Source organism: Mesitornis unicolor, unplaced genomic scaffold (genome assembly GCF_000695765.1).
Source record: "Mesitornis unicolor isolate BGI_N332 unplaced genomic scaffold, ASM69576v1 scaffold3829, whole genome shotgun sequence".
NCBI classification, from domain to species: Eukaryota; Metazoa; Chordata; class Aves; order Mesitornithiformes; family Mesitornithidae; genus Mesitornis; species Mesitornis unicolor.
The window spans coordinates 99,163-126,524 of NW_010206505.1; the positions used below are offsets into that span (position 1 = coordinate 99,163).

Consider the following 27,362-nt stretch of genomic DNA (forward strand, 5'->3'; position numbering starts at 1 on the left):
AGGATTGCCCTTCAGGTTTGGGAACGGTATGCTTGCAAAACTGTATTGTAAAGATGGGGCCAGAATTGCTGCTGCAGCTAGCCATATGTGCTTATTATTATGTGGCTGTCTCTTTTAATTTGGATGTGGGCTTCTGAGGCTTTTGTATTCCACCTGTGTTTGTAAGATACGTGGCTAAAAAAAATTTTGATAATGGTTTGTATATTAACCTGCATGGCAGAAAAGCGGGGCAAGCTCCCTTGAAGCCAGAATTGGATCATGGTTACCATATACTATATGTAAAGTCCAGTTTTCTAACCCTAGGTATCAGAGCATCCGAAGAACAATGACTAATGACAGGCCTGAAGAGCATGCGAATGCTATGGATGGAGCCGGAGAGGACACTGACTTTCACCATTCTAATGCAGGTTAAAAAAAAAAGGATTTTTTTTGCCCCCTCTCTAAAATGAGCATTCATCTTGCAGATGATTTAATGAGAGTCACATCAGACAGAACCTGACTTCCACCCGTGAAGATCTCAGTGAAAATGAAACATTTGTTTTCACTGCTGTCTAGTTTTTGAAAATTATGGCTCAGCCTGTTCAATACGCTGAGGAGATGAATGTGAGATTCAGAGCAATTTTCTGTCAGTAAATTTTCTGACTGGGTAAAAATGTAGACAGGACATTTGCAGTGTAAAAGTATAAAATTATGTGGTCTGGGTTACAAGTATTTTGAATCTGCTACTGCATTTTGGAATGGTAGAATATAGGACTAGAAAGGGCTTTAGTCAGTCAACTGCTTCATCTCCGTGCTGAAGATGAATAGGTTGAGCTGTACCTAAACCATACTTGGCAAATGGGAGATGAACGTGAGATTCAGAGCAATTTTCTGTCAGTACCTGACTGGGTAAAAATGTAGACAGGACATTTGCAGTGTAAAAGTATAAAATTATGTGGTCTGGGTTACAAGTATTTTGAATCTGCTACTGCATTTTGGAATGGTAGAATATAGGACTAGAAAGGGCTTTAGTCAGTCAACTGCTTCATCTCCGTGCTGAAGATGAATAGGTTGAGCTGTACCTAAACCATACTTGGCAAATGCTGTCTCATGTGTACTTAAAACATGTTCTCCAGTTGATGGACATTCTGTAACTTCACTAGGTAGTCCACTCATATAATTTCTTATGTAAAGTATTCTTAAACCAGTTACTTCCTGGTCTTTCCTTATGGCTTTTTTAGGTCTCCAGTTATTTTGTTGACCTCCTCAGGATTGTGTTCAGTTGGTCCACAGCTCCTGAAGAATATTTCAGAAAATTAAATAAAGTTATGACTCTGCTGTACTGAAGAGATTGCAGAAATGTCACATGTCTTATGTACAACACTCCTTGTACATTGTTGTATATCTGTGTCTTCTTTTCTGATACTCTGACACTAACCACCAGTGTTCAGTCTTTAATCTGCTAAAATCAGGTCCAGGCCCTTGTATGCATATCTTTGGCGCAGATGTCTGTTCTTCATCCACTGGGCAGTGGGTTATCCCTACCTGCACACAGGTCTTTGCACTTTTCTGATGTGTCACTATGGTTTTGAATCTTGTCCATCCTGCTGTCGAAGTACTGCAGCATCTCCTAGTTGCAGAAAGTTCTGTCCTCCCTATCCAGTCATTAGTACAAATAATGAAGAGGACCAGATCCAGAGAGATTTGAGTGGAACATTACTAGGTGTACTCTTTTTGCTTGACCTAATTCATAACTACTCTTCAGCACATTTTTGCAAAATTCTGCATGTCCCTCTCCAGGTGGTTTCATCTCTTTCAGCTAATTTTCTCCTTCAACGTAGGTCTGAGAATATTATGTAAGCAGTATTAAAGGCCTTATTAACATCAAGATATGTGGCCTTTACACCACTTGAGTAGTGAAAACTTTCATTAGTTTCCTATGATTCATTCTTCAGAAAACCTGGTTGTGTTTCTCTGCCTTGCTGTCTTCTCACTGCTTTAAGTTATTTTGCAATTAGTTTATGTGTAGAAAATATGTTAACTCATCTATAGTTTCCTTCATCCTTTTTTGCCTATCCTTAAAAATTGACATGATATATATCTCTTTTATTTTCTTCCGAGAACTCCGTCAGACCTCCGAAATAACCACCAGTGTCTCAGGGATTGCTTCATGTAGCTTCCTAAGTGTTTTAGACTACATTTCATCAAGCCCAAAGGATTTTAAAATCTCTGGTTTGCCCCACAGTCTTTAGCCTGCTCTTTACTTACTCTAGCCTAAGAAGAAAGTTTTCTTTCTTCCTTTTTTTTAGGTTCTTATGGTTGTCTGGTCAGTATTAACTTTTTGAAGGAAAGCAGAAGGAAAGTTCTTTTTTAATGAGCACTAAGCATCATTACTAGTTTTGCCTCTCACTAAGCTGTTCTCTCCTTGGTCATCTTCCTGCTACTAATTTACTTATACATTTGTAAAGTTAGTTTGTTACTCTTCCTGTCACTTACATAGTTGTGTGTTATTATGTGCTTTGGCTTTGGCTCTAGACGCTCTTGATGTTCTTTTATAATATTCTTTCCTAAATTAATCTAATGCCCAAGCAATGCCACCTTTTCTTGAGTTTCAGGTCATTGTAGAACTTGCGATTCAGCCAAGTGCTCACTTTATGTTTTTTCTTTACTTCTACCTTAGCCTTTTCCTTTTCGATCTTTGTGCACGTGCATGTGCAGCTAGATGGTTTGTTGTGCTGTAAACAAATCAGTTTAAAGCGAGTTCAGCCTAAACCCTAATCAGCAAGTTTTGCTGAATAAGGTTTTTGTAAATTAAATTCATAACCCTCTAAACTACAGGAAGAGCCCACTGGTTTCCAGATTACCCAGACTATGACAGTGGACCTATCTGCAGTGTGGCACAGCATCTTCTAGAGTGTGAGAAGTGGTTGGTATACACCCAAGTTTTGTACCAGTATAGAGTTGACTTGCAACCACAGTGCATGCCTGGAAGACACTCTCAGCCCAAGTGCGTAGCTTGAGGGGTCTTTATGCTACACTGCTGTTGCTCCATAGACCTGTCTCATGTAGGAGGGCATGGGGCCTCATGTGGGAAAGCTTGAGGCCTACTGTTTAAGAAGTGCCTCTAAAAATCCTCTTTTTTGTTCACCAAAAGCAACAAGTAAGTTACTAAATTAAAATTGTGATATTTCGGAAACTTCAGTGCTATGTCAGAAGAAATTCAGGTACACTTACGTGAAGAATACTTAGTAAATCTGAAGTTATTTTATACCTAGTGCTTTTCTTGCTCATGTGATTCAAACCAATATAGTTGTTTGCAGTGATGTTTTGGTAATGATTATGAATGGAAGTCTTTGTCATTCACTTTGCCATTAGATTTTCGAAGAGAGAATGTGCTGCCTCACTCTACCTCCAGATCCAGACTTACGTTATTGCTCCAGTCTCCCCCTGTGAAATTCCTTATCAGCCCAGAGTTCTTTACAGTGCTGCATTCTAACCCTGTGAGTACAGTGTCTACAGCTGAAAGACTTGTATAATAAATGCTTATAAATACAGTTGTTCTGCATGCAATGATATTGCTCAGTGTTTAATGCCAGGATACAGGTAGTACATAGGGAGGTTGGATAAATTCAAACACTCATAATAATTCCTTGCAATTGGTGGACTATCATCAGAGTTGTTCTGGTTGGGTTTATAGCCTCTACAGTTTTATTTTTCACTCGGTTCTTCATCTTTCTTATGATACAAATCTCATTTGTTTATTGAAGCAATGGCTTTCTTACTGTGCTTTGCAGAGCATGAGAGACAATTCTGAGAATGATGATTATGCTCATTTTTTTAAGATCACTTTGCTGCTTATGACATGATTTGTTTCCCTCAGATTGCCTGGTTTGTATCAAAATATATCAGAGGTCACACTGAACAAAAATAAAGCATCTTAATATATGTTTTCCTTTTCTGTTTTGCCAGCTCTTCAGTGCTTCTTCCTATATAGGTTATTTTTTCAATATTTCTTTGTGTAATGGAATGTATTGTGTAAACAAAAGTCATAGTATGAACAACTGATTGTCTGCAAGCATATTTGTTAATAAGTCAGTGTTTATTTAAATTACTGGTCAGTATTAATTTGATTTTGCTATATATGTATGGTTGTTTGTATACGAATAATTCTACATGGCTTGCATAGATTTATCTTGAACATATGAAGTAGGACAGAGGTAGGTAAGACCTCTGGCCAGGGAGTAGAGGTGTAGGGGCACTAAGTGATTTAGGTAGTGGCACAGCACAGTAGGAGGGCCTATGTTTTGGATGCTGTCTAGTGGTAATCCTGAGAGGAAGATCTAGTTCCTAGTTAGATGGGATTTTTTTTGGAGGGAAGGGTGTTAACTGTTTCCCTTTTTATTTAAAATTTTCCCTATTTCTCAGTGCTCTCCTTTGACTTTCTTATTTTATCACACAAATTAGACACGGACATGCAGTGATGAGGTATTTTTGAAAAATCAGTAGATGGAAACAATATTTATGTAGGTTTGTAGTAAGTTCTACAAGCTTATGTATCTCTGTCCTGCAAAAAACCTTACCAGCTTTATTGATGTATTCTGTGCCTGCATTTGACTCATTATTCCAGAAATTAGAGAATATCTATGAAATCTCTACTTCTAAGGCAACTGTCATGTTATAGGATTTTTCACAGTTCCAGGGACAAGTATGGTAAATGGAATCTGTAATATTTTCATACTTTGCTGAAGTGAGGCAATTAGGAAATGTTGTGTGTTTTGAGCAAGATAAGAAACCTCAAACACTTCTCTCAAAACTTCAGAAAGAGAACCATTTTTTCATACTGTTGTGGCTTAGTTGGAAATAATTTTTAAAGTTTTATAGATGATTTCCAGTGGAAATGTCTATTGCGGTAAGAAGAAGTTTTAACTTTTAAAAGCATTTCCTTTTGTTATTTATTTGTCAGAGTGCCTACCGCATGTTTACAAACAACACGTGTTTGAAGCACATGATCACCAAAGTCCGGCGGGACACTCACCATTTTGAGCGCTACCAGCATAATCGTGATTTGGTGGGCTTCCTCAACATGTTTGCTAACAAACAGCTGGAGCTGCCGAGAGGCTGGGAAATGAAACATGACCATCAGGGCAAGGTAACTGTAATGCGCGTGCGGCTCTGTTTGCTCGGTTGTGAACTCAGGACTCGGGTGCTCTTCACAAGAGCCTAAGTGCGCGTAGTTCTCCAGGTGTAAAAGTTGTGCTTCCTTTTCTCCTCCTTTTGTTTTGTGGAGATTGGAATTTCTTATCTGTGCTGACAAAGCATTATATGAAAGGAGAAGGAGACTCATAAGTGGGTATTAATAATTTCAAAGAAAATTGCTAGAAAATCTGTAGCATTTTTACAGTGACATAGGTTGCTTAAATTCCTGTGGATGTTTAAAACTCCTTTTGAAAAGAATTATCAGTTCAGTGAAGTTCTTTGGAGTTTTGCCTGTGTACTCGTAAGATAATTTAGATGTGAAGTTACTTTATTATTATCTACTGATTTTTTTTTAGTTACTGTTGAACCACGTGTATTAGCTTTTTCTTGTTTGACTGTAAAGCTTTTCCCTAGGTCTTTTTTTTTTATTCTTCAACCTCAAAGTCTTGAGTGGAATTTGTTAATGTGCATTATTTGTGCTTTTTTTCTTTAATCCTCAACCATTTTCTTAGGTGACTCCTCTACCCAAATGCTAAGTAGGTCCAATGTTCATCAGTTTCTGAGATAAAATGGATGCACTTACAACAGGGTAGCTCTCGGAATGATCACCCTGTTGGTTATGTATTGGTTAAAAGGAAAGAAATTGTGTGTAGTAAATTTCATTAATAGGGATCTTGAATACTTGCAAATCTTACTACTTTTCAAAACATGTATCACTTTTCAATTTCTAACAAAATATTTTAAAATCAAAGACATTTATAGTAGCAGTGTAATTTTAATGTAACTTTAAACTAGTGTATCATCACTATCTAGAATATTTTCTTTACACAAGATAGGAGGGTTAAAAATAGTCTGTGATTAGCATGTGAGGAAGCGATAAGGCTATCAGATCATGCAAGAAGTCCTAATTAGGACTATAGGCATATTAAGCTTCTCAGTTCTTACATTTATCAGTCTTGGTATGGTTAGCTGTGAGCGTCCATATAAATAATGATCTTGATGCTTGAGAAGAGTACAGGGAGATTCTAAACTGAAGGGTAGAAAAAGTGCTTGAGGGTTGTTTTCTTCTTGGATTGATAACTCTGGAAAGCACTGTGTTTTTTCATTAAAAACACAGTTAGGCATGTGCAATTATTCTAACCTCGTTCTTTGCCTCTCACCATCTTTTCAGTTTTAAGTCACTCTTTCTCTGTTCAGTTCTTCAGAGGCCAGTCTTCACCAGAAGAATATAGCAGTTTTCAATTTACTTTATAGGCACTCCACAGTGAGAATTAGACCTTTGGATTTCTGGCATGGTATTTAGTAACAGTGATGTTACCACAGCATTAATCAACAAGAGGAATCACTGAATAAATCCCCATTGGGATTTCTTCACTTTGAATTAGGCTCAATATTGTTCATTTTCATTATGTTGAATTGCCTTTGTCACAAGTAGCACTTTTGTGGCCAGTAGAAAAGCCTGTTCAGCACTCAAGAGAGATGATGGCCAGTACATGGTGAGACCAGTGCTTGATGAAACCAGACCGAAGCTGGACCTGCCTTTATTAAAGCATAAAGCTAAAGAGAAGCAAATAGAAATTAGCTGTGCCACAGTATATAATTATACTTCCTTTCCCTGGCTACTCTTTCCTGCTATGATGAGGTTTTCCTTTATTTTTCCAAGTATATCAATAGGAAGAGGCTTGGTGCTTCTGCTGACAAGGCACAGTGATCGTTCTGACCCTTATGCAATGCTGAGTCATACTTTTTATTCTCCAAGGTCAGTGTGGTCCTGGTTGCTTGTCTTCTTTGCAGGCTGTCTTCCAAGGTCAGCTGGCATCTGCCTACCTCTGAACTCCCTTCAAAGCTGCTCAGCAAAGCCCAGTTGCCCACTCTGACTCTTCTGTGTATCTCCTATAGAAGATAAAATCTGTTTGGCATGCAGTTCTCTCTAAAAGGTCCGGCATAACTAGGATGTGGTTTCTGATTAGCGTTGGAGATAGACCTTCATCAGTCACTGACCACAGGGAGGCAGAAGACTATTGGAAAAGGTGGTAGTAGGAGGCATCATATAGGCGAGATAGGTCCCTGAGCTGAACTCTGATAACTTTGATCTTCTGCATACATAAGCATACATCAATGTATATACAAATAAGCACCCCAGTGCGTTTGTGCAATATACATAAGCCCATGTTCATATTTTAAAGAGAGAAGCAAATGTTTATGCTTTTTAATGAGATCCCTGCAAGATGTGCAAATACATGTTATTGTAAGACATTTATTTTTTGTGTGGGTTTTTTTTCTTTCTACAATGAAAGAATCCATTGTAATTGATTACTGATGTCTTCAATAGGAAGAAAAGGTATTGAGCAAGGTTCATAGACTTTAATTGGAAAGATACCTTGGGCAACTATCCATGTTTAATGGACTAAATGTAGTTTTGGCACTACTCACCTTATGTAAGTGTCTTTAAGCATCGTACATTTATGGACCGTAGCTAGACAAGAAATGATTGTCTTTAACTTAGTGTTTAAACTGAGTTGTTTATTTAAATGTAATGCTAAAGAACACTACATGTTCTTTAGAATATATTAGATTGTTGCATTAACTCAAAGAAGGGTGTAGCGCAACTCTAGGTAGTACTTTCTCCTGTGTTGAATCAGTACCTTTTTTTTCTAACTGGTTTTACAGTATAATGTTGACAATGAAATGAACCTTTGTTTTTATAAAAATGCTTCACATCTTATAGATACACATAGATAAGGCTAGATAAAATACTAGATATAGGGACATGAAAAGAACCAAACAACCTGTACCAACCACTTGCTAATAAGGTGCTAAGTTTGAATTGCCCAGGGAAGCTGTGGATGGCCCCTCCCCGGAGGTGTTCAAGGCCAGGTTGGACAGGGCTTTGGGCAACCTGGTCTAGTGGGAGGTGTCCCTGCCATGGCAGTGGGGTTGAAGTGGATGATCTTTAAGGTCCCTTCCAACTGAAACCATTCTATGATTCTATGATTCTATGAAATAAACCTATCAATCAGGAGCCAAATTTTCAGAAAGCCTGGATATTTTCCAGCAGCCTCTTCCAGTTACTTTCCAGGCTCAAAATTGAAATTTCAGAATGGCTTCCATTCTGCTTTCCCACCGGTTTCATATTCTGTAAGCTGTATACTTGTGCTGCAGGTGACATCATTATTTTTCAAGGCGAACAAGCCTAGCTCAAGCATTGAAATTAGAATTGCATGTATTGAATACATTTTATAGTTTTTGAACTCTGGAACAGTCAGGTTCACTTGCAAACCTGTAACTATGTCAGATGACCAAAACAGAGCTTTTTCTTACTGTTCAGGTAATGTGATTCCTTGCTTGTAGGCACAGGTTACAGGTATGGGCAAAAGCTGTTAGGGCTGTTAGGAGGGTTGCTGCCCTCTTTCAGAGCATTTCTAAGGTTTGGTGTCCCTCCATATGCTTCTCCTTTCTTGGGAAATGGAAGTATGAACATTTTCTCCCACCACAATCCATAATGGTATTTAGTTGCTGTATAGAGTGGTGCACTGGTTTGCCTACCTTCACCTTTATAGCAGTCAGAAGAATTGCATTTTCTATGGTCTGGCTACACCAAGCAGTCTGAAAGAATGATCTTGTGAATACTGCAAGCTGGTGTTGCTGCCGAAAGAGCTAATTCTGCTCTCATCTTGACCCCGGTGGGCTGACTGAGGTTAGAGGAACAAAAAGAGTAATTTTAGCCTGTACCGGCTCCCCAGCTGGGTTCACTGTGTGGCTACACAAACACTTGTGCCAGCACAAGGCAGGAAGGGTACACAAGGGATGAAACAAGTGGTCAGGATGGGGGAAGATGAGAATGTTTCTTTTGCTGACACCACAGGACTGAATTGTTTATGAAACTGTGGTCAAAGTACCTCACTGGTATCCAAACGCAGAAATGGCTCCCGCAGTCCCCAATCACCTCTCTGCTGACCCAGATTCTTCAACTCCTCAAACCAGATGTCACTTTCCTGTAACTCTCCTGCTCAAAACCAGCATCTTTTTTTGCCACTTCCACATGTTTCCAGCACTGTAACTGAAAAAAACAATGTGTTGAAATAGAACAGTGCTGGTTTCCAAGTGCAACACTAACACTGGAAAAAGTTTAAATTTCAGGGCTTAGAAACCTTTTTGGTTCAAATTGGACATAATTGTAGGAGGTTTTAATTTTGCAGGATACATACTCCTGTGACCTTGCTTTCAGCAAATGGCTGACCAGCCAGTAGATGGTACTTCTCACTGGATGCCTGGTGTAAATGTTTTTGTTGCCATCATCTTTGTGTCCCTGAATGACCTTTATTTTTTCTTTGTGTTTTTGTTGTTGTTGGTTTTGTTTGTGATGTTTTTGTTTGTTTGTGTTTTTTAAAGGTTAATGAATTTGGAATATTAGGAGGATGGTAAAAATACCTGTTGACCTGTAATCATAGTTAATCACAGGATGCAATCACACTCTTGATATATATACACCTAACTGTGTTCATAATTATATGGTAAATAGTTCACAAAAGGGAATAGTTTTGCCATTTAATGACATCTTTTTAGATGCTTATAAGGAAATGAAAGAGAGATTAGGCCAGGATTACATTTATTAAACATTTGAGTCTTCTCTTCTTTACAATCATAATAAAGCTTCCTACTTCTGATGTTTCTCAGATTAGAATTTCAAAGGGCTTTACAGACATGAATGAAGTAAGGCATTAAAGAATTCATCCCTTCGATGAGATGGAAAACTGTTATCTGTCCTTGCCAAAGGGAAATGCAAGCCACAGTCATGTGAGGAAGATTTTCCAAAGTCTCACATCAGCGAATGAAACCTAGATCCTGAGTAGACATTAACCTTGGACATATTAAAAATAAATATTGGCTAGAAATTCTTTTTTCTTTCTCCTTTTCTAGGCTTTCTTTGTTGACCACAATTCCCGCACTACCACGTTCATTGACCCTCGGCTTCCTTTGCAGAGTAGCAGGCCCACTAGTGCGTTAGTCCATCGGCAGCACTTAACTAGACAACGCAGCCACAGTGCTGGTGAGGTAAGTTGGATCTGTCCCTTGTCTTTGGGAACTGCCAGGTTTTTAAGATCATCCTCTTTCACATTGTTCGATTCACAGTGCCACGTTGTGAGGAGCGTGATTCTTCTGTAAGCGTACGGTACACTCACCTCTAAATATTTATTAATTTATTTGCTAGGCATTGTTGCTTTTGAAAGGTGTAATTTCAGAGGAAGACTATCAGATAGGAGTTTCTCTTTCTTTTAATTCTCCGTAACCCCATTTAACCACAGGAGAGCATCTCACTACAGATTACCAGAATCTGTATCTTGTCTTTCTCTGTCACAATATGTGTTGCTGTCTAGCATAATGTCTTCCAAGTATGTTGATAGAACTGCAGTTAAGAGGGGATGGGGCGGGGAAGTGTATGTTTCTCTGTGCATATGGATGTGCAACTTTCCAAATAGGTGTAAAAAAGTCTCACCACATACAGGCTTATCTGATTGTTACTTGCGTATGTATTTCATCTCTGCTTTCGAAACAGAAATACACAGAAAACACTTTTGTTTTTATGTCACTGTGGACAATTTTCACTCTTGATCTCTGTATTGTTGTTGTAACTTCTTTTTGCTTGTGAGCAAGTGTATCTACAATGACTTGCACTTCAGCTGTGCTTTGTTTAACCTCCATACTGTTGGCTGTAATATGTCTTTTCAGAGGAGTGCTATCCCATGCCAGGAATTAAGATAATACAGTTTAGAATTGCGAGATAAATGCTCTGATTTATCCTTTTGATAGCTCAATCTTGTGGCAGATTAATTTCTGCCAGAGGCCTGTTTCAGAGCAGGCACAAATCTTCTCTCCCGCTTCTCTAACAGGGTTTCCGCTGAGCTGCAGTGAGTGCCATGCCACTGGCTGTGTATCTTGTCATATCCTGTGTGAACATGGTTTAGTCACCCACAATACTTTCCACCCCTCACCCGCAATGTCAGCTGTATTTTACAAATGATTTTAAATAGCATTTTCTGTGAATTTGGTGATGTGATGTAGACAATGATGTCTTACAGCAGGCAAGGAAGTGTCTTATAGCTGTTTAGATCTTTGATAAGGTAAAGTAAGTATTTCTGTTGTGATTGATTTTTAACAGAGCAGAAATACTATTTTTTCTTAACTTTACCAAATACGCACTCAGATTATCTTTCTTTAAGCAGCGTATAGAAGCTCTGCACTTAAAAGAGATAGATTCATGTCAGCTGTGCTGCTGAAGTTGCCAACACTGCAACACGAGTGTAGTTTATCCTACAGGAAGTCATATAGATTGCATACACACAGTGCTGATTACCTGTCAAAATTTCCCACCCCATCTAGATACTTGAAAGTCCTTAAACCGTATTTCTACGTGTAATTTAGAAGTACTTCCTTGGTATTGTTACAATTGTAACTTGAATTGAAATATAATTCTAGATAGGAATCTCAAACATAGCAATTCAATACAGTATTCTCATTCTGGGATTAATGATGTAATTATGTTTGTTTATATGCATATGTATGAATCTGAGCACCACTTTTTCTTCTGTGATTATGACTTAAGTATCGCATATTTGCAGCTATTTTTCTTATTTTTAAACCATTGTATGAAGAAACTACAGTATTGCAAAAGATGAATACTTAATGAAAAAAATTCTCAAAATACTTTCTTTGGATTTTCCTTGCCACGAACTTTCATGTTTTGAAGCCACTGACCCAGTTTTTACAGGGAGATGCTCTAAAGTAAACATTAACCAGTGTAAGGAATGCCTTTTTAGCTAAAGCTGAGCTACAGTGTGAAGCTGGAGCTAGTAATTATGGTATTCCTTTTCCAGCACAGTGCCTACAGCAAATATTTTTTCATTTTTCTGAGAGAGTGTTATCAGAGAGCACAAAGATCTTGGGAGATATCTCAGAACTTTTGCTTCTTCGTGATTTCAGAGACTGGATTTAAAAAAATTCTTTATAATTATTTTATCTTTTGCAGAGATGTTTTAGAGATCTTTGAAGCTCGAAAGTATAGTTCAAATGGTAACCATTACATGTAGGCTGGAGAACTGAGAAGTAAACATAAAGGTCCAGCAAGATGAAGAAGAGGTTGAACAAAATGTTTTATATAGAGAAAATACAAAATACTGACACTGTGGAAATGATGAAGGCCACAGCACATGGAAAACTACAGAAGCTGCCTTGACATCACAAAAGCTACCAGGAACAATTTTACATTGTGTTTCTACCCTAAAAAATGTTAAAATGCAAGATTTTTTTAATTCGAGAAGGTGAATTCAAAAAAGTTTTACTGAATGATTGTAGGAAAGATATTTTTACCAGTTTGGAACTTTTTGGCCTTGCCCAAATATGTACTCATATTTTTATAATCCTACTTCAGCCTCAAACGTGTTTCCAGTTCAAATTTAGGGAAACTCCATTCATGCACAGAGGTAATGAAAGTGCTCATGAAGAAGCAGAATTTGATTTTCAGAACCTTTGATATGCATAAAGATGTCTGTGAAGTACAAAAGATTCTCTGAAGAAATACCAGTTTGAATTTTTTAGTCCCTATTATTTAAAATAGCAATAAACTTCTAATCAGCTTTGATTCTTCATAGGCACAGTGTAATAAATGTTTTACTACTAACTGTCATACAACACAGCTGATACCTGCTTCAGTGGTTACTGGGAATAGTGATCAAGCAAAGCACTTATATACATGCTTAGTTTTAAACCATATGCATTCTCACTGTTATGTATCTGAGTACATATACCGGCATAAAGAAACTCACTATGGTAACTTGCACATTTTCAGGTTGGAGAGGACTCCCGTCATTCAGGACCACCGGTTTTGCCAAGACCGTCTAGCACATTTAATACAGTCAGCAGAGCTCAGTACCAGGACGTGGTTCCCGTGGGTATGTCAGCATACGGCCTCTTTTCAGAGAAGTTCTCCATGACTGAGTGTACACTGCTGGGTTTCATTTGGTTGGGGTGGGTGGAAGTTACCATTTGTGATGATTACTTCTGTCCACTGGCATTTCCCAATTGTTCAGTTGCAACCTGCAGGAGTAATAGTGCAAAGTGTCTGTGCAGAACCAAATAACCAATGTAAAACTTCTACTTTCCTAGCTCACTTACTCTATGCAGTGACAGGAAGAGTTGAAGCCAGTGAGCCACGTTATGTCCTAATTGGACCCGATGTATTCCCAGTGATTTCTGTATAACTTCTGAGCATCTGTTTTGGAAGGATTCCAGAAAGTGTTAATCAGCTTGGAGTTAGTCATTAGCTTAACTTCTGTTCTCAGTTACATTCACACAAAGTTACTGACTTCTGTGCCACCAAGAACAGAATTTATCTTATTGAATCGAACAGCTGTCACATTGTGCTAAATCAAGATAAATTAATCCGATTCACTGTAACTGGCTCTTTGTACCATGGCATGTTTACTTGAAAATCTCTGCTAATTTAAATCCCTCCCCATGCCATGGACATGGTAAGCATGCACTGCAGGCTCAGCAATTAGTGAGGATTTGATACGGGTGTTTCCAATGACCGTTTAATATTTGAGAATGAATTTCAGTGCAGTGAGAAACAAGAGCCCTACAATTATATTCTAGCAATGAGTACTCTAGTTCAACCTTAGCTAAAAGTGTGAGTGATAAAGTTTAATAGAAATTGCTAACAAAATTGAAGCTGTTAACAGTGGGAAGGATGTGTCACAATCAGATTTGGTTCATAATCAAAAGGTGTGTTCCCTAAATTACAGTAGAATTGGTAGCCTTACATGAAGAAGTATTAGCACTATACTGCTAAACTAAGATGAAGTCTGCTGCTATTGTCAAAACTTGGAAGGAATTCAGACCTATCTTCTAGTATCTCCTTGTTTCAGCATGATATTGTTGTTGCTGTTTTCAGCTTACAATGACAAGATTGTTGCGTTTTTGCGGCAGCCCAATATCTTTGAAATTCTACAAGAGCGTCAACCAGATCTTACCAGGAATCATTCACTCAGGTAATAAAATTAGTGAGGTCTGCTATTCCTATTTCAATACAAAATGCTAATTAGAATTAGATACTTACATTAAAATTAGCAGTGGAACATAGCAGATTGTAGATTTTTGGCCTATTCAAACATATTCATAAAGCTGTGGGAAATAGTTCTTTATTGTATTTCTGTATAACTCCCTGAAATAAGATTTATGAGAACAGAGCTAATGTATTATTACCAAGTAAAGGTACCTACAATAAAATGTTTGGAACAACTGGCATAAGATATTTGCTGATGTGTTCAAAATGTGCCAGGACAGCTGGATGGCACGCCAAATGTGCCCATTCATTTGAGTGTGTGTACAGCTGGGACTCTGAGGCAGAATGGCATTTGCTTTTGTCCTTATCTTCTCAGTGTGCATTTACAGAAAGGCTGTCCCGACCTAGTGACCTTGAAGGTAATCTTACATCAATCAGAATTTTTAGTGTTTCTTCGAATTTTAAAAAATGGGTATCTACAGGTTTTTGCATAGTCCAGTGAGATCTGATGAAGGGTGATCTTTGATTGTTTGTTATATGGCTGTTATAACTCCCTCGTATGGTTAGATTAGGAATGATATAAAGTGAAATTCAGAAAGTGGCAAGATCCCTCTTAAAGTGTATCTTGCACAGAGACATTTTAGTTTATGTACTTAGCTAGGTGTAAAAGATGGAATAACTACCAACTTGGATATTAGTGGCTAGGACTCAAATGACTATCCATTCTTCCTTGGACACTGAATTTTATAAATGCTGGTTTGAGGGTTGCAGTCTGTCCTGCACAGATGCCTGCCTGTGCAGTACTCTGTGTTCCAGGTGCCTATACACACTGGCTAGCACAGCAGCCAGCACTGATTTTCAGGTTTTTTTCCATTCTCATAGTATTACTTATTGATCTCTTTTCCTCTGTGTTTTCCTCTTCCATAAGTATTTGGCCAGTGGAAGAGGACAGAGATAAGCTGAAAAGATCTCTTACATTTTCTGTCTAAAATAATTTCTCATTCCTAAAAAGAATGAAGAGATGTGATAAGAAGTTGAAGGTCCATTAAAATATACAATGAAAATATACTGCAGGTAGAAAATTGTCGTTAAGAGCTTTTGTGGTGGAGTGAGAACATTGTATTTATCATACTATTATTAAGCATGTAGCTAGGATCAAATCTCATTGCAAGCCACCACAAATAAAACTGAGAGGCTGTTAAACAGTGTAAAAGGCTAAAGGCAAAGGCATCTATTATACATTAAATATAAAATCTACCTTAACAGGAGGTAAAAGGGCTATATATTTAAAAAACTGCCACTGAAATCACACCTCTCATTGGTAACCTCAAGAAGTCATGGATTGCATTGATTTGGAAGTGTACATATGTTTGTTAACTCAGAAAGTGGCCTTCTGGTTCCTGGTGTTGCTGCTAACTAAATGTTAACGCACATTTTGTAATCCACCAATTATGTCCTCAAATCTTGCCATTTGGGCACTGATGTAAATTGGAGTAGGCTTTGGAAGTGTTTGGGCAGTGATTGCAGGTGGGAAGCGCATGTTGGCTTTGGCTCAGTGCTGTGCTTGTGGAGCTATGGGGCTTCCAGGCTGAACTCGAGTCTTAACTGGTTGCAACCACACTCTTGACAAAGCAGGTGCCTGACTTTCAGAGAAACACCGAATTGCACACTCCTGCTACAGTCACCACTGCCACACTGGCAAGCAGGGACTGGGGGAATCTGCTTTCACCCTTGAATATGCCGTAAATGTAGTGCAAGTTACCAGGTTAGGTCCACTGTTTGAGAAGGTCTTTATGCACTGTGATTTTAGAGACAGATGGCAAGAAATTTGGTTTGATCCTTCTGTTGAAAGTGCTGTGCATGAAATGATGCATTCCAGAAAATCCTATCACAGCTTAAACTGTGTGCAGCTGCCAACAGCCTTGTCACGTAGCACAATGCTCCTGTTCTTACATGCAGTTCTTTACTTTTCTGTTTGGGGGTTTTTTCCTTTGGAATTGGGGCAGTTTTTACTACATGGGTTTGATTTTTGTTTTCTTTCCATCCTGAGGAGTTAAGCCAAATTAGAATTTATCTCTACTGTACCATCACCTTGTACTGATGGAAAATAAAAGGGATGTACTTTCACTTTAGAATGCAGGACAGCTCTACAGAGAAAAATAACAGGAATCAGCCAGGAAATTTTATTCAATATAGATTCTAAAAATCTGTGTGCTACTATGCTCAGCATTTAGTATGCATAGATTCCACAATAGTGACCAGAGTGGGTCTGGGAGAAAGGATTTGTGCTTGGGTGAGACAGAGGGGGAGAAATAGTATGAGAGGTTTTCTGGAAGATCTCTTAAAGGCAGTGTGCTACAAAAGCTCTGCTTTTAAAGTCACAAGTGTGCATCATAATGTATGACTTGCATTGGTACAAAGTATCGAAAAAGACACTTTCAGAATAGTAATGTCCTCCCATAGGGCTCAGCCTCCTACTTTGAATTCAGGGACACAGCATAAACTTGAAGGATATTCTTATTCTTATTCTTATTCTTATTCTTATTCTTATTCCTGATTCGATGGCTGTACTACCTCAAGCAGCCTGAGCATTGAAGAGTTACCTTTTTTAAAAAAACTGATTCGATGGCTGTACTACCTCAAGCAGCCTGAGCATTGAAGAGGTGCGGACAACAGGAGAATCATTCCTCAGAACAAATTAGCTTTTTGGTTGTTATATTTTGCTGCTCACATGGACACAGCGTGGCAGGGAAAAAAATATGGTTTCTGAAATACAGAAGCATAACTCAGAGGTTTTTATGATATACCCTGTACTTTCTCTTGTTGCTGTGCTGTACATTGGTGCCTTATTTGCAAAAGATATTTTGGAAGTCTTTTTTGGCTTACACAGGGAGAAGATCCAGTTCATCCGGACAGAGGGAACACCTGGGTTGGTGCGTTTATCCAGTGATGCAGACCTTGTCATGTTACTCAGGTAGGCACTGCTGCTTTCGATGCACATGTGGGATATGCTGTGGCAGCCACTGAGGAGCCTTTCAGTGAGTAGTGAGTGCTGATTTAGTGACCTTTCAGTGCTTGGACTCGCAGCTGGGAGAGCTACAACTCAAGGGTCAGGTGTTTGTTTTCATCACGTTGGGTTTCTGGTAGTTGGAGGTAACATTTTTTTCACAGGAGTGATGGAGTGTGATGTTCTGTCTGAGGAAAGGCGAGTGCAAGAGCACTGTGCTTGTGATTTATGTGGGTTTGCCCAGACCACCTCTTATTATCCTGTTGCATCCAGCTCTGACATTTAGATAGGTGATACACTTTAGACGTCTTTGCAAAAATGTCCCTTCTACTGCTTCAAAAATGCATCTGTTTAGTTCTGTGGTTTGGGCAGTCTGTATTTGTGAATGTACACACTTGAGATGTGGCTTTATTACTCAGTATCTTTCTGCTTCTTCACTATGCTGTCAAGCATTGTACTCATTAACAAAGGAAATACTGTTACAGAGCTCAAGGAATGAGAAGCTACTTCTTCAATATTTTTCATTTAAGCAGTTAACTCAAAATCAGGCAGATTTTTTGCTAATTTTAAACCCTCGTATCTTCATGTTATATTCTCATCCATTGTAATAGAGCATCGAGAAACTCATGAGTACGTTTAAAATTGAATCTAGTGAAATAGGATTGGCATTAGTAGTAGTATTTTGAGGTTAGGTTGCATAATGATAATCCTTTCAGGTCCCTAAATCTCTGAATTAATTACAGCTATACAAAAAAAATCTAATTTTAAAGCCATGCTGAAGCATTTAAAAAATAAGAATATTGTTTCTTAGAAAATTTTAAGATTTTTGTTTTGATGTGTAACACTTGATGATGAGACAGGTTTTACACGGAAAAATCTGGCTTCAGCTCTTTGTTTTTAAATAAGAATTGCATGAATGATTTTATCACTGCTCTTTGACTGACTTTTATTCCCTGTAGTGTTCTGTTAACAACAAAGACCGCAAAAAATTCTTATAGTGGAAATAAAGCAAATTCAAAAATTTGACTTCAAGCTTTCTTTTGTAGAAAAGCAGTAATGAGCTTAACTAATTTTTAAGAGAAAAGTAGTAGCCAATGCCTCCCTAGAATAACTTTATTACATTCTTCAGATTTTATTTCTCTTAATCTACTTATTTCCCCCCCAAAAACCCCTAACTGAAAAGTGTTGTTTGAGAGTTTTCTTCCTATTTTATTGAAAATCTAATAGTAACATTGCCCTGAAGACATATTTTTCATAAAATGTTAACTATGCATACATAATTTTTAAAAAAAAGTTGTATGCTATACCTCAAAGCTGGATTGAGTTATTGTGACTAAATACTGGTGTAAAATTGAAGGTGGGATAAGTTAAAACAGAGGTGTATTGAGATGATGAAATTTCTTTTCTTACCATTGTTTATTCTTGGTGGACTTTTACTTTTAACAGTATCTTCTAGCAGGGTGTCATCATGACCCTTGTCTATGAAACCCTGAAAAAACTGCTCTCTAATCACGATGACTCAATCCTCCTGGGGCTCAGGACACATGGGTTCTGTATCTAGCTTGACTGGTTGGATGACCTTGGGCAAGACTGTACCAATTTCCTTGCCTCTAGTTCTTCAGTTACAGGGGGAATGATATTATTGTCCTGTAAAGCCCTCTTGAGATCTAGTAATAACTGGGTGGAATCACCATTTCTGGTATTTTTATTGCTTGGTAACAATGCACATTTTTTCACATTCTTCAGTAAATATGAAGTTGCAGCTAGCTAAAAACCAGCAAACAAACCCCTATGTGTTAGGGACTGAAGGAGGTACTGTGCATCACATTTTTAAAAATACTCTTAAGAATGCCATTATATTGTGCTTCAGGTTTAAGAAGAAAATGTTTTTCAGTTTCTTCTTCCGAACATGTTGTTTGGTATACAGCACATATCATTGTCTTAACTCTTAGTTTAATCCAAAATTGAAGTAGCTTTTTATATTTTATCGTATTTTCAGCATCAAAAGGTAACTTGGAGAAAAACAGCACATGGGCATGAATGTAAAAAGAACTGTCAGAAAATGCTTGTTCAAAAACAAACCCAAACATAATGCAAAAAAATTTTCAGGGTATTTATTTGATGAAAAAACTTAAGAAACATGTTTTGTTTTAATATTGCTTTCATTGGTTGAGCTCTACAGTAAAAGATTGGCTTGTGATTCTTTCTGTAGCACAATTTTTGAAAACAAATGTTTATATATGATCTCAACAGTTTATTCTGTGTTGTGTTTAACATCCAACATAGGCTTTGATACCAGATCTATTCTGATATTAGATAATGTGTGTCTTTTTTGCATTTGTTTGTGTCAATTTAGGGAAAAGGCTGAAATGTTAATATATATACAGACCCTCTTGTACACAGATGCAAAATGTTTATTGTTTCTCCCTTAAAAGTTATGTAGCAATAATAGATGAGGCATGAAGCAACTTGACCTGACTAGGTGTGATACCCATTTCAGCAATAGTGTTAGTATTAAAGATGAAATAAGGAAATAACTTGTTATGCCAACAAGCTTGCTATCTGATACACTGAAGTTAAGATGTGATTCTTAATCCTAGAGGCTTAGAATGTTTTTCTCTGTTCCTGGGCTTTGTGCAGTATTGCAGATCTCCTTCCAGGAAACTGTGACTAAGGTTATTGACCCTTTTCTAATGAAAACACAACTTTTGGGGAAAAAAAAAAAGGTGGTGGGCGAATTTTAAAGGATGATTAAATATATTTTAACCTTGAAAATAAATACCACATTATGTGTAGAGATGTCCCACAAAAGTCATAATTACTGCTCTCCAGTACTTTAACAATCCGATTGAGGGAACTAAATAAAATACTTAGTAGCGTTCTTAAGTGTGCATAGTGAAAATAGGCAAGCAGCTACCAAAGAAAACAGGTTAGTAGCTAGAGCTTTATTACTAGACAGTGAAAAATGCCGTGCATTCAAATAAAAACCTTATTTCTTATTTCCTCCTTTTTACCAGCTTGTTTGAGGAGGAGATAATGTCATATGTGCCGCCACATGCCTTACTACATCCTAGTTATTGCCAGTCCCCAAGAGGCTCACCGGTGTCTTCACCTCAGAACTCTCCAGGTAAGTGCTCAGGCACAGCTTCTGTCGAGGCTGTATGAAACTATTTGTCACACTTGGTAAGGACCAGTTCCAGATCAGTAAAGTCAGTAGCACACTCCTGCTGCCTTTCCAGAAGTCTGAGAACAAAAGCAGTTTCACTGCAAACTGCAACGTTTGACTATAACTTTTTTTTTGCTTTCCAAATTGAAATTCATAGAATCATAGAATTGTTTGGTTGGAAAAGATGTTTAAGATCATCAAGTCCAACCATAATCTAACTCTACCAAAATCTGAAGCTAAAGCATGTCTCTTAGTACCACATCAGTGTGTCTTTTGAACATCTCCAGGGATGGTGATTCAAGCCTTTTCCAGTATTTAATCACCCTCTCAGTGAAATAGTTTCTTCTAATGTCCAACCTAGACCTTCCCTGGTGTAACTTTAGGCCATTTCTTCTTGTCCTATCATCTGTCACTAGGGAGAAGAGACCCACACCCACCTCACTACAACCTCCTATCAGGTAGCTGTAGAGGGTGATAAGGTCTCCCCTCAGTCTCTTTTTCTCTAGGCTAAACAACCCCAGTTCCCTCAGACGCTCCTTGCAAGTCCTGTGCTCCAGACCCTAAATTCATGGCAGCCTAAAGCCAAGAACCTACTATTTGGAAACTATAACCTATTCCCCTTTGCAGTTCCCAGCTTTTATTTAGATGGGTAAAGTTACACGAGCTGAAGCACTTTGAGTGGTCAGTGAGCTAGTCACTGCAGTGCTTTCATTGTGATGGTATCTCTATGATACTGCAGTAGAGCTAGTTTAGTTTACATTATGCTGCATGTAATGACTTTCCACCTTTCTGAAGATACAAGTTCTGTTGCTCCAGCAGCAACAAAGATTTAATCCTATTTTTGAGCAAAGTCAACAAATATGATTGCGTTTGACTGACAAACTTGAACCTTTGCCTTGGGCTCACAAGATGTTTTGCCGGTAGAAAAGAGTGGTGCATTACAACTTCAGAGGCTGTGATTTTGTTCTGACTAGTAAAACACGCAAACTTGTTTTTCCACTGATATGAAACAACTGAGTGACTGCTCATGCCAGGATTCTAATGCCTAGAAAATTAAAAATATGAAATCTAGTAACTGTATCTTAAAATACCAATGTTAATGGGACTGTGAGGCAATGAGTGACAATTTTATGTAAAGTCCGATTGCTGTCACGTAACATGAGTTCAAAAGATCGTGTATTGCAGCTGTCTGGAAATACACATGTCAGAATGGAATGGAATTGATATTTCACGTATTAACTAAGTTGTGGATCAGAACCAAATTATTTCAAATATTACAAGTTCCATGTGACCTCTGAAAGCTAAGTAAAGCAATTTGAAGTTTACAGATGTTACTATTCTTAGGTTTTGCAAGATAATAAGTCAGTAAAATAAAATCACTGCAGTAAATCAGAAGTGGCTTAGGGGGATTTCTACAAATTTGAGAACAAAAAGATAGATAAATATAGAGACTATTTGGGATGTAAGCAACTCTAGGTTGCCAATGAGAACATTTTATCAGGAAAATGTACTGTGATTCAGTGGGCATTTCCCAGTCCACAATCATAAAAAGCTCTGCCTTTTTAAGAAACCAGATTAAAACCATTCATAAACATGTCATGAGAGGTAGCTTTCCCTGCTGCTGGACATAGGACCTCTGTAGAAACTATCCAAAGACTTTAATGATCTTATGGCATTCTGCAAAGCAGCAAAAATAGAGTATTCACATGTATTGATATTTTTGACACATACATGGTTTAGATATAACCATTTCCCTTTGTTGAAGAGAAAGAGAATGAAATCTGCATGTATGCATCTCCTTTCCAACTGCAAACCTGGCAGTCTTTTGTGAGTAAAAACAGTTTTGTCTTTGAAAGTTACAATTTCTTCATTACTAGTACATGCACCAAAGCATTCTTGGCAGGGCTTCACTCCAACAAAGTAATTTCAGAATGCATTCAACCTTTAACATGTGATATTCTCATCTATTCCTCAAAGTAGCAGCACACAGTAAAGGATGAACAGTGATGGTTTTAGTCACATTCTCCTTAAAATTCTAATCTCTGTTCTGTTTCATAGGAAAATATAGAGAGACCATTGAATCTCCCTGTCAGTCTGCAAGTATGCATGTTTGTGTTGGTGTATAAATGACTTTTTTATGAGAAATTGTAAATAGCCCATCGTTTGTATGGAGGCTCTGTGTTTTTTCATCAGCTAAATGGGCTGTGCTGCACTACACGAGGTTTCATGTTAAGGATCCATTGTTCAGATCAATCACAGTCGGTTGCACTTTCTCTTTTGGGAGAGATGAATAGTCATGAAGCTACTCTTTATATCTGCTTTAGAGCATAGCCTCTTTGAAAATCAAACATGATTATCACATCACTGGCGTTTTTTAGCTCTTTCATTAACATCTTTTGTTCCCAAGGCGGAAGTAATCAGTATAATTGCCCAGGATTTTCTTGGGATATGCATCTGATTTGCAATGAGGACTTGTCATGTGCTGACAGAATACACTGCTGATTTCTAAACCATGAAGTAATGTGTAACCAGATTTATATTTGCAGTATCTCTCAGCAAAAACTTCCTTCAGGGGTTAAGATTAAAGTATACTTCTGCTGTGGTTTTTTTGGCAACTACATTTTTGTACCTACTTTGACCCAAAGCAAAATAAACAAAGTAGGGGGAAAAGACCAATAATTAAAAGACTGTTTATGTTTTCAAGTTTCTGTAAGTTTTCTAAAGAATTTGGCTGAGCGTACCATTAGGAGCTCTTGGTGCTCTCGGTTAAAAAAGTATAAGCACTATAGAACCATTATAGAATAATCAGTGACCATGATTTGTTTTCCCAAAGGGATCCTGCATGTCCCCATTGGACCTTTGAGGATTCCCTGACACATCCTATTCCTCCCACACATCACTCTAAGCCTAGAACAAGTGCAAGGGTCTTTCTGGTCAGACAGGTCTGTAAATGGCATTCAGTGTTAATACTGATCTCTCTTGTTCTCACTGTGATCACTGCAGAGAGATCGACTCTGCAGCTTCTTCCAGCAACCACTTCCGCAGGATGTGCTCGTTGCCTTTTCCATCAGACCCATATGCTCTGTGGCTAAGCAAGCTGCTCTCTTTTCCCCTGGTGTCTGCCCACAGACTGTACAGATACTCATTCTCTCTCTTTCATAACCTGAAATGTTACATTCTCATGCCTTTACCCATAGTAGCAATAAATATTGTGTATTGGCTTAGTTTCATACAGGGAGCCAAAACAAAACTCACATAAGAAACTGATTCTCACTTAAAAGACAGAAGTCTGCATGTACGTGCATCTAAACTGTTCACTTGTATTTCCAGTGCATTATGGGCCTGTTAGGTAACCACCAGTTGCAGATAAGTAGTCGGCAACCTATGTATGCTGTAAGGCATGAGAAATTTTAAATATCCTCAGAGTTTTTTGTGGGGGGATGTCTACACAACCGTGCAGGGGAGGAATGTAATATTATAAAAACTAGGGGTGAGAAGATGAATGTAAAAGTGCTAGGATTAACTGTCTCTTTGGCACACTGTTTTGCAATCAAATCAATTGGACTAGTTTATCCAGGAAGGTAGTGGAAGTTCTAAAGGCTGTAATATTCAGAATAGATCAGACTAAACACCTGATTTGTATATACTAGACTTGTACATGAAGGTGTGGGGGTATGCCTTTTTTTCTTTTGGCATATAGATCTCTCATCTCTCCCTGCTTTTAAGAAATAGACTCTCAAAAACAGTTTTTAAAAAATAAATTCACTTAGATGACCATCATGTATGTTCCTGAAGTCACATGTGGGAAGTTCCACAAACTTAAATTTTGTAGTCTTTCCATTCTTGCAATATTTTTCTTCCTTGTACTTCCCCAAGGAAAAGCTTCTGCTAGGGAATTTCCAAAAGTCTTTTTTCTTCAGCTTGATGTAGTCAACAGGGGCACAGCAGAGTACAGTCTGTTTATGCTTCATTCCTGAGTTCTTGTTTTTCCTGATAATATTAAAACCAGAACAGAGCAGAACATTTATTGCATGAGCTATTTTAGAGGATAGACATAAAGTGTACTTGAAAAACAAAAGTTAAGACTTTCCAGTTGATTGTGGTGTTTTTTTAATCCATCTTTTGCATTGACCTGGGTCTGCTCTTTTAAGACTTACTTTAGAAAGATGGTACTGTTGGAAATGAGCAACCAAAAAGTCTTGGATGTAGACCAGATTTGAAATTATGCTGCTTTTACTCTTTATAAATGTGACTAAACCAAGCACATACCATGCCTTTTGCTATTAAGGAGTCTTTTCGGTAGAAGATGGGACATTAATCAGTTCATGTCACTACAGTTCCATTTTTGCTTATTGCTTCCTGCAGGTACTCAGCGTGCCAATGCCCGAGCTCCAGCTCCTTACAAAAGAGATTTTGAAGCCAAGCTGAGGAACTTTTACAGGAAGTTGGAGACTAAAGGATATGGACAAGGCCCAGGGAAATTGAAGTATGTTGAAGAATCTCTTGAAACTGAATTTGTTTCTCGGGCAGCTTGCTTTGCCTTGCACGTCTACAAGCTTCTTCCCATTGGAAGGAATGCAGATGTTATGGTTACCCTTGCACTTCAGAAAATACAAAGCCTGTCAGAAAAGACTTAGTGCCAGCATGTTATTCATAGCAGAGGATACAGAAAGTTCTGAGCACTTCTTTTCTGTGTTTCCTCCAACGGCATTTTCGTACAAACAATATTACCAATACAGTGCCAAAAAGTGCTTTTAGAAGAGACATGCAGAACAGAAGGCATCTGAATTCTTCCATTATAGCAATTGCTATGATATAAACAATTATACTTTCTCATGTCTTTTGCCATTGAAAAACTAGATAGGCTTTTCTTCTGTACATCACTGCCTGTACTGATGTCACAGTCCTCTTTAGTGAAGAGGACTCATAAAATTAAATGTTATTAAATTCTAAGGATTACCTTAAAAAACTGCTAATATTTTTACTTTGGCACTCTGAATGTTAGAGTGCTTGGAGTGAGGTCTTCCCTCCTTCCTTTATTTGGTAATCATATACTGTTACGTTAAGGATCATAATCATATACTTTCATAATTTTGTACATTAGCAAGTCTTGTGCCAGCTGTCAAACTGTCATAGTTCATAGTTGCTATGAGGCACTAGAACATGTTTTTAACCATTTCTTCTATTAGAATAGGGGGTGAGTTTTTTGTCTGTTTGGTTTTTTGTTTTATTTCCCCCAGCCAGGCATTTCTCACATGTAGCAGATATATATGCAGAGCTCAGACTTCATTTATGTGAGCTTGTTCAAAGTTTTCCACAGCTGAGATGGGATTAAAATGCTACTGTTTAGACAGTCTTAAGAGGCAGGGATCGGACATTGTCTGCCTAGTGTAATGAAATCATAAACACTTAAAGCTTAATTTATGAAAGTTTTTTTCCTGAATGCTTGGACACAAATAGCTGGTAGAAAAGGATGGCATTTGCTGCCTGTAACACCCACTACATTTCCTGCACCTTTCCTTCCTGACCTATTTGTCATCATACTGTGGATTTTTAAGCAGAACAACAGCTTGATTTTGGAACAGAAGTTTTCTCTGGGTTCCTCTCCCCAGCATACATGCATACTGCCTGGGTCCTCCTGTCACCCAGGTACCTTGCGGGTTCCTGGCCTCTCTGCCTCTGTGCCCTCTGCAGGGTAGCACCGTGCAGTCACTGACTGATCTCTGCCCAAGCAGTAAGGCCAGCCAGAGCTATGTGAGAGGCTATGCTATGTGCAGGGGTAAGCTGCCTCTCTGTGGGCACCAGTACCTCCCAGCTTCGGTCTGACCGACTGATCAAATGCACATGTGAGGCAGTATTTGAATATAAAGCAAGCTAAATGTCAGGAAACTAATTAAACACAGCTTTTTGGCAGAAGATAAAATGTTTAAGTAAGAAGGATTCTTTCCCCTTTTATTTTAGATCATTCTGGCAGTTATTCATTTTCACAATTTTTCTTTTAGAAGATACAGTATGTTTTCATGTCTGATGCTTCGGTCTGGTTTTGGACAAAGAATTGCTATTCCTTCTAGACTTTTTGTCCTGTCACACTTACACTGGATAATGCTGGGAGGCATGATTCTGGAGTTACCATTCAGTGACTTTCCCATGGTTTTATCTTTTTCCTTCTTAAGAGATGGATTTTTACATAACAGTTTAGATTCTTGCTTACAGTAAGACTGATTTAGAGGCCCAGCCTTACAAAAGGATTTTAAACTTTATGAAAATACCCCCTTCAGGACCTTTCCCCATTGAAGCCTTTAATTTAGGGAAGAACTAGGGTAGTAAAAGTAAAACTATGCTTTTTTTGTACAAGAGACATTTTACTGAAATCTAATGCTGATCCTTGAGGGAGACAGACTGATGGACAGAAGCTGCCTGATCTGGATCAAGTTACCCAGCATAAAATCGTATATCTCTATGAAGTCACACTGTTACTTTGCAGTGTAAATAGATGTTTCCAGCTGTGGTTCATCTTGTCAAATGGCTGTTTCAAAATTATTTTGCTCTTCAGATTAATCATCAGGAGAGATCACTTGCTAGAAGATGCCTTTAACCAGATCATGGGCTACTCAAGAAAAGACCTGCAGAGAAATAAACTCTATGTCACGTTTGTTGGGGAAGAAGGGTGAGTAGAACAGGGAAGTAAATGTGATCTCAGAACTCAGTGTGTCTTGCAGCTGCTGTTTCACCAAATGTCTTGTGGTCTAGAGTGAAAAGAGGAAGGATGACAATCAGGAAATGCCACATACATAGGCCTAGAACATACAGCTGTTCACGATGACTTTTTAGGCATTGTGAAATGTAAAGTATCCTGCCTTTGCAGAAGAGATGCATGTGCTTATGTGAATTTTCACAATAGTTGGTTTCTGTTTCAGAATGTTGCTGGGAAAGAAAAGAAGAAACAAACAACT

At 38.1% G+C, this 27,362-nt stretch overlaps 1 protein-coding gene across 1 annotated transcript in view; it reads left to right on the forward strand.

Moving 5' to 3' along the window:
• Positions 1–27,362, forward strand: part of HECW2 (HECT, C2 and WW domain containing E3 ubiquitin protein ligase 2) — a 106,973-nt gene that overhangs the window by 62,119 nt on the left and 17,492 nt on the right. Inside the window, exons 11-20 of the mRNA XM_010191773.1 lie at positions 292–407; positions 3,355–3,479; positions 4,943–5,128; positions 10,096–10,230; positions 13,022–13,124; positions 14,126–14,222; positions 17,127–17,210; positions 20,261–20,370; positions 24,775–24,895; positions 26,963–27,076. Coding sequence (XP_010190075.1) covers positions 292–407; positions 3,355–3,479; positions 4,943–5,128; positions 10,096–10,230; positions 13,022–13,124; positions 14,126–14,222; positions 17,127–17,210; positions 20,261–20,370; positions 24,775–24,895; positions 26,963–27,076 — 1,191 coding nt within the window. The remainder of the gene's footprint in view (positions 1–291; positions 408–3,354; positions 3,480–4,942; positions 5,129–10,095; positions 10,231–13,021; positions 13,125–14,125; positions 14,223–17,126; positions 17,211–20,260; positions 20,371–24,774; positions 24,896–26,962; positions 27,077–27,362) is intronic.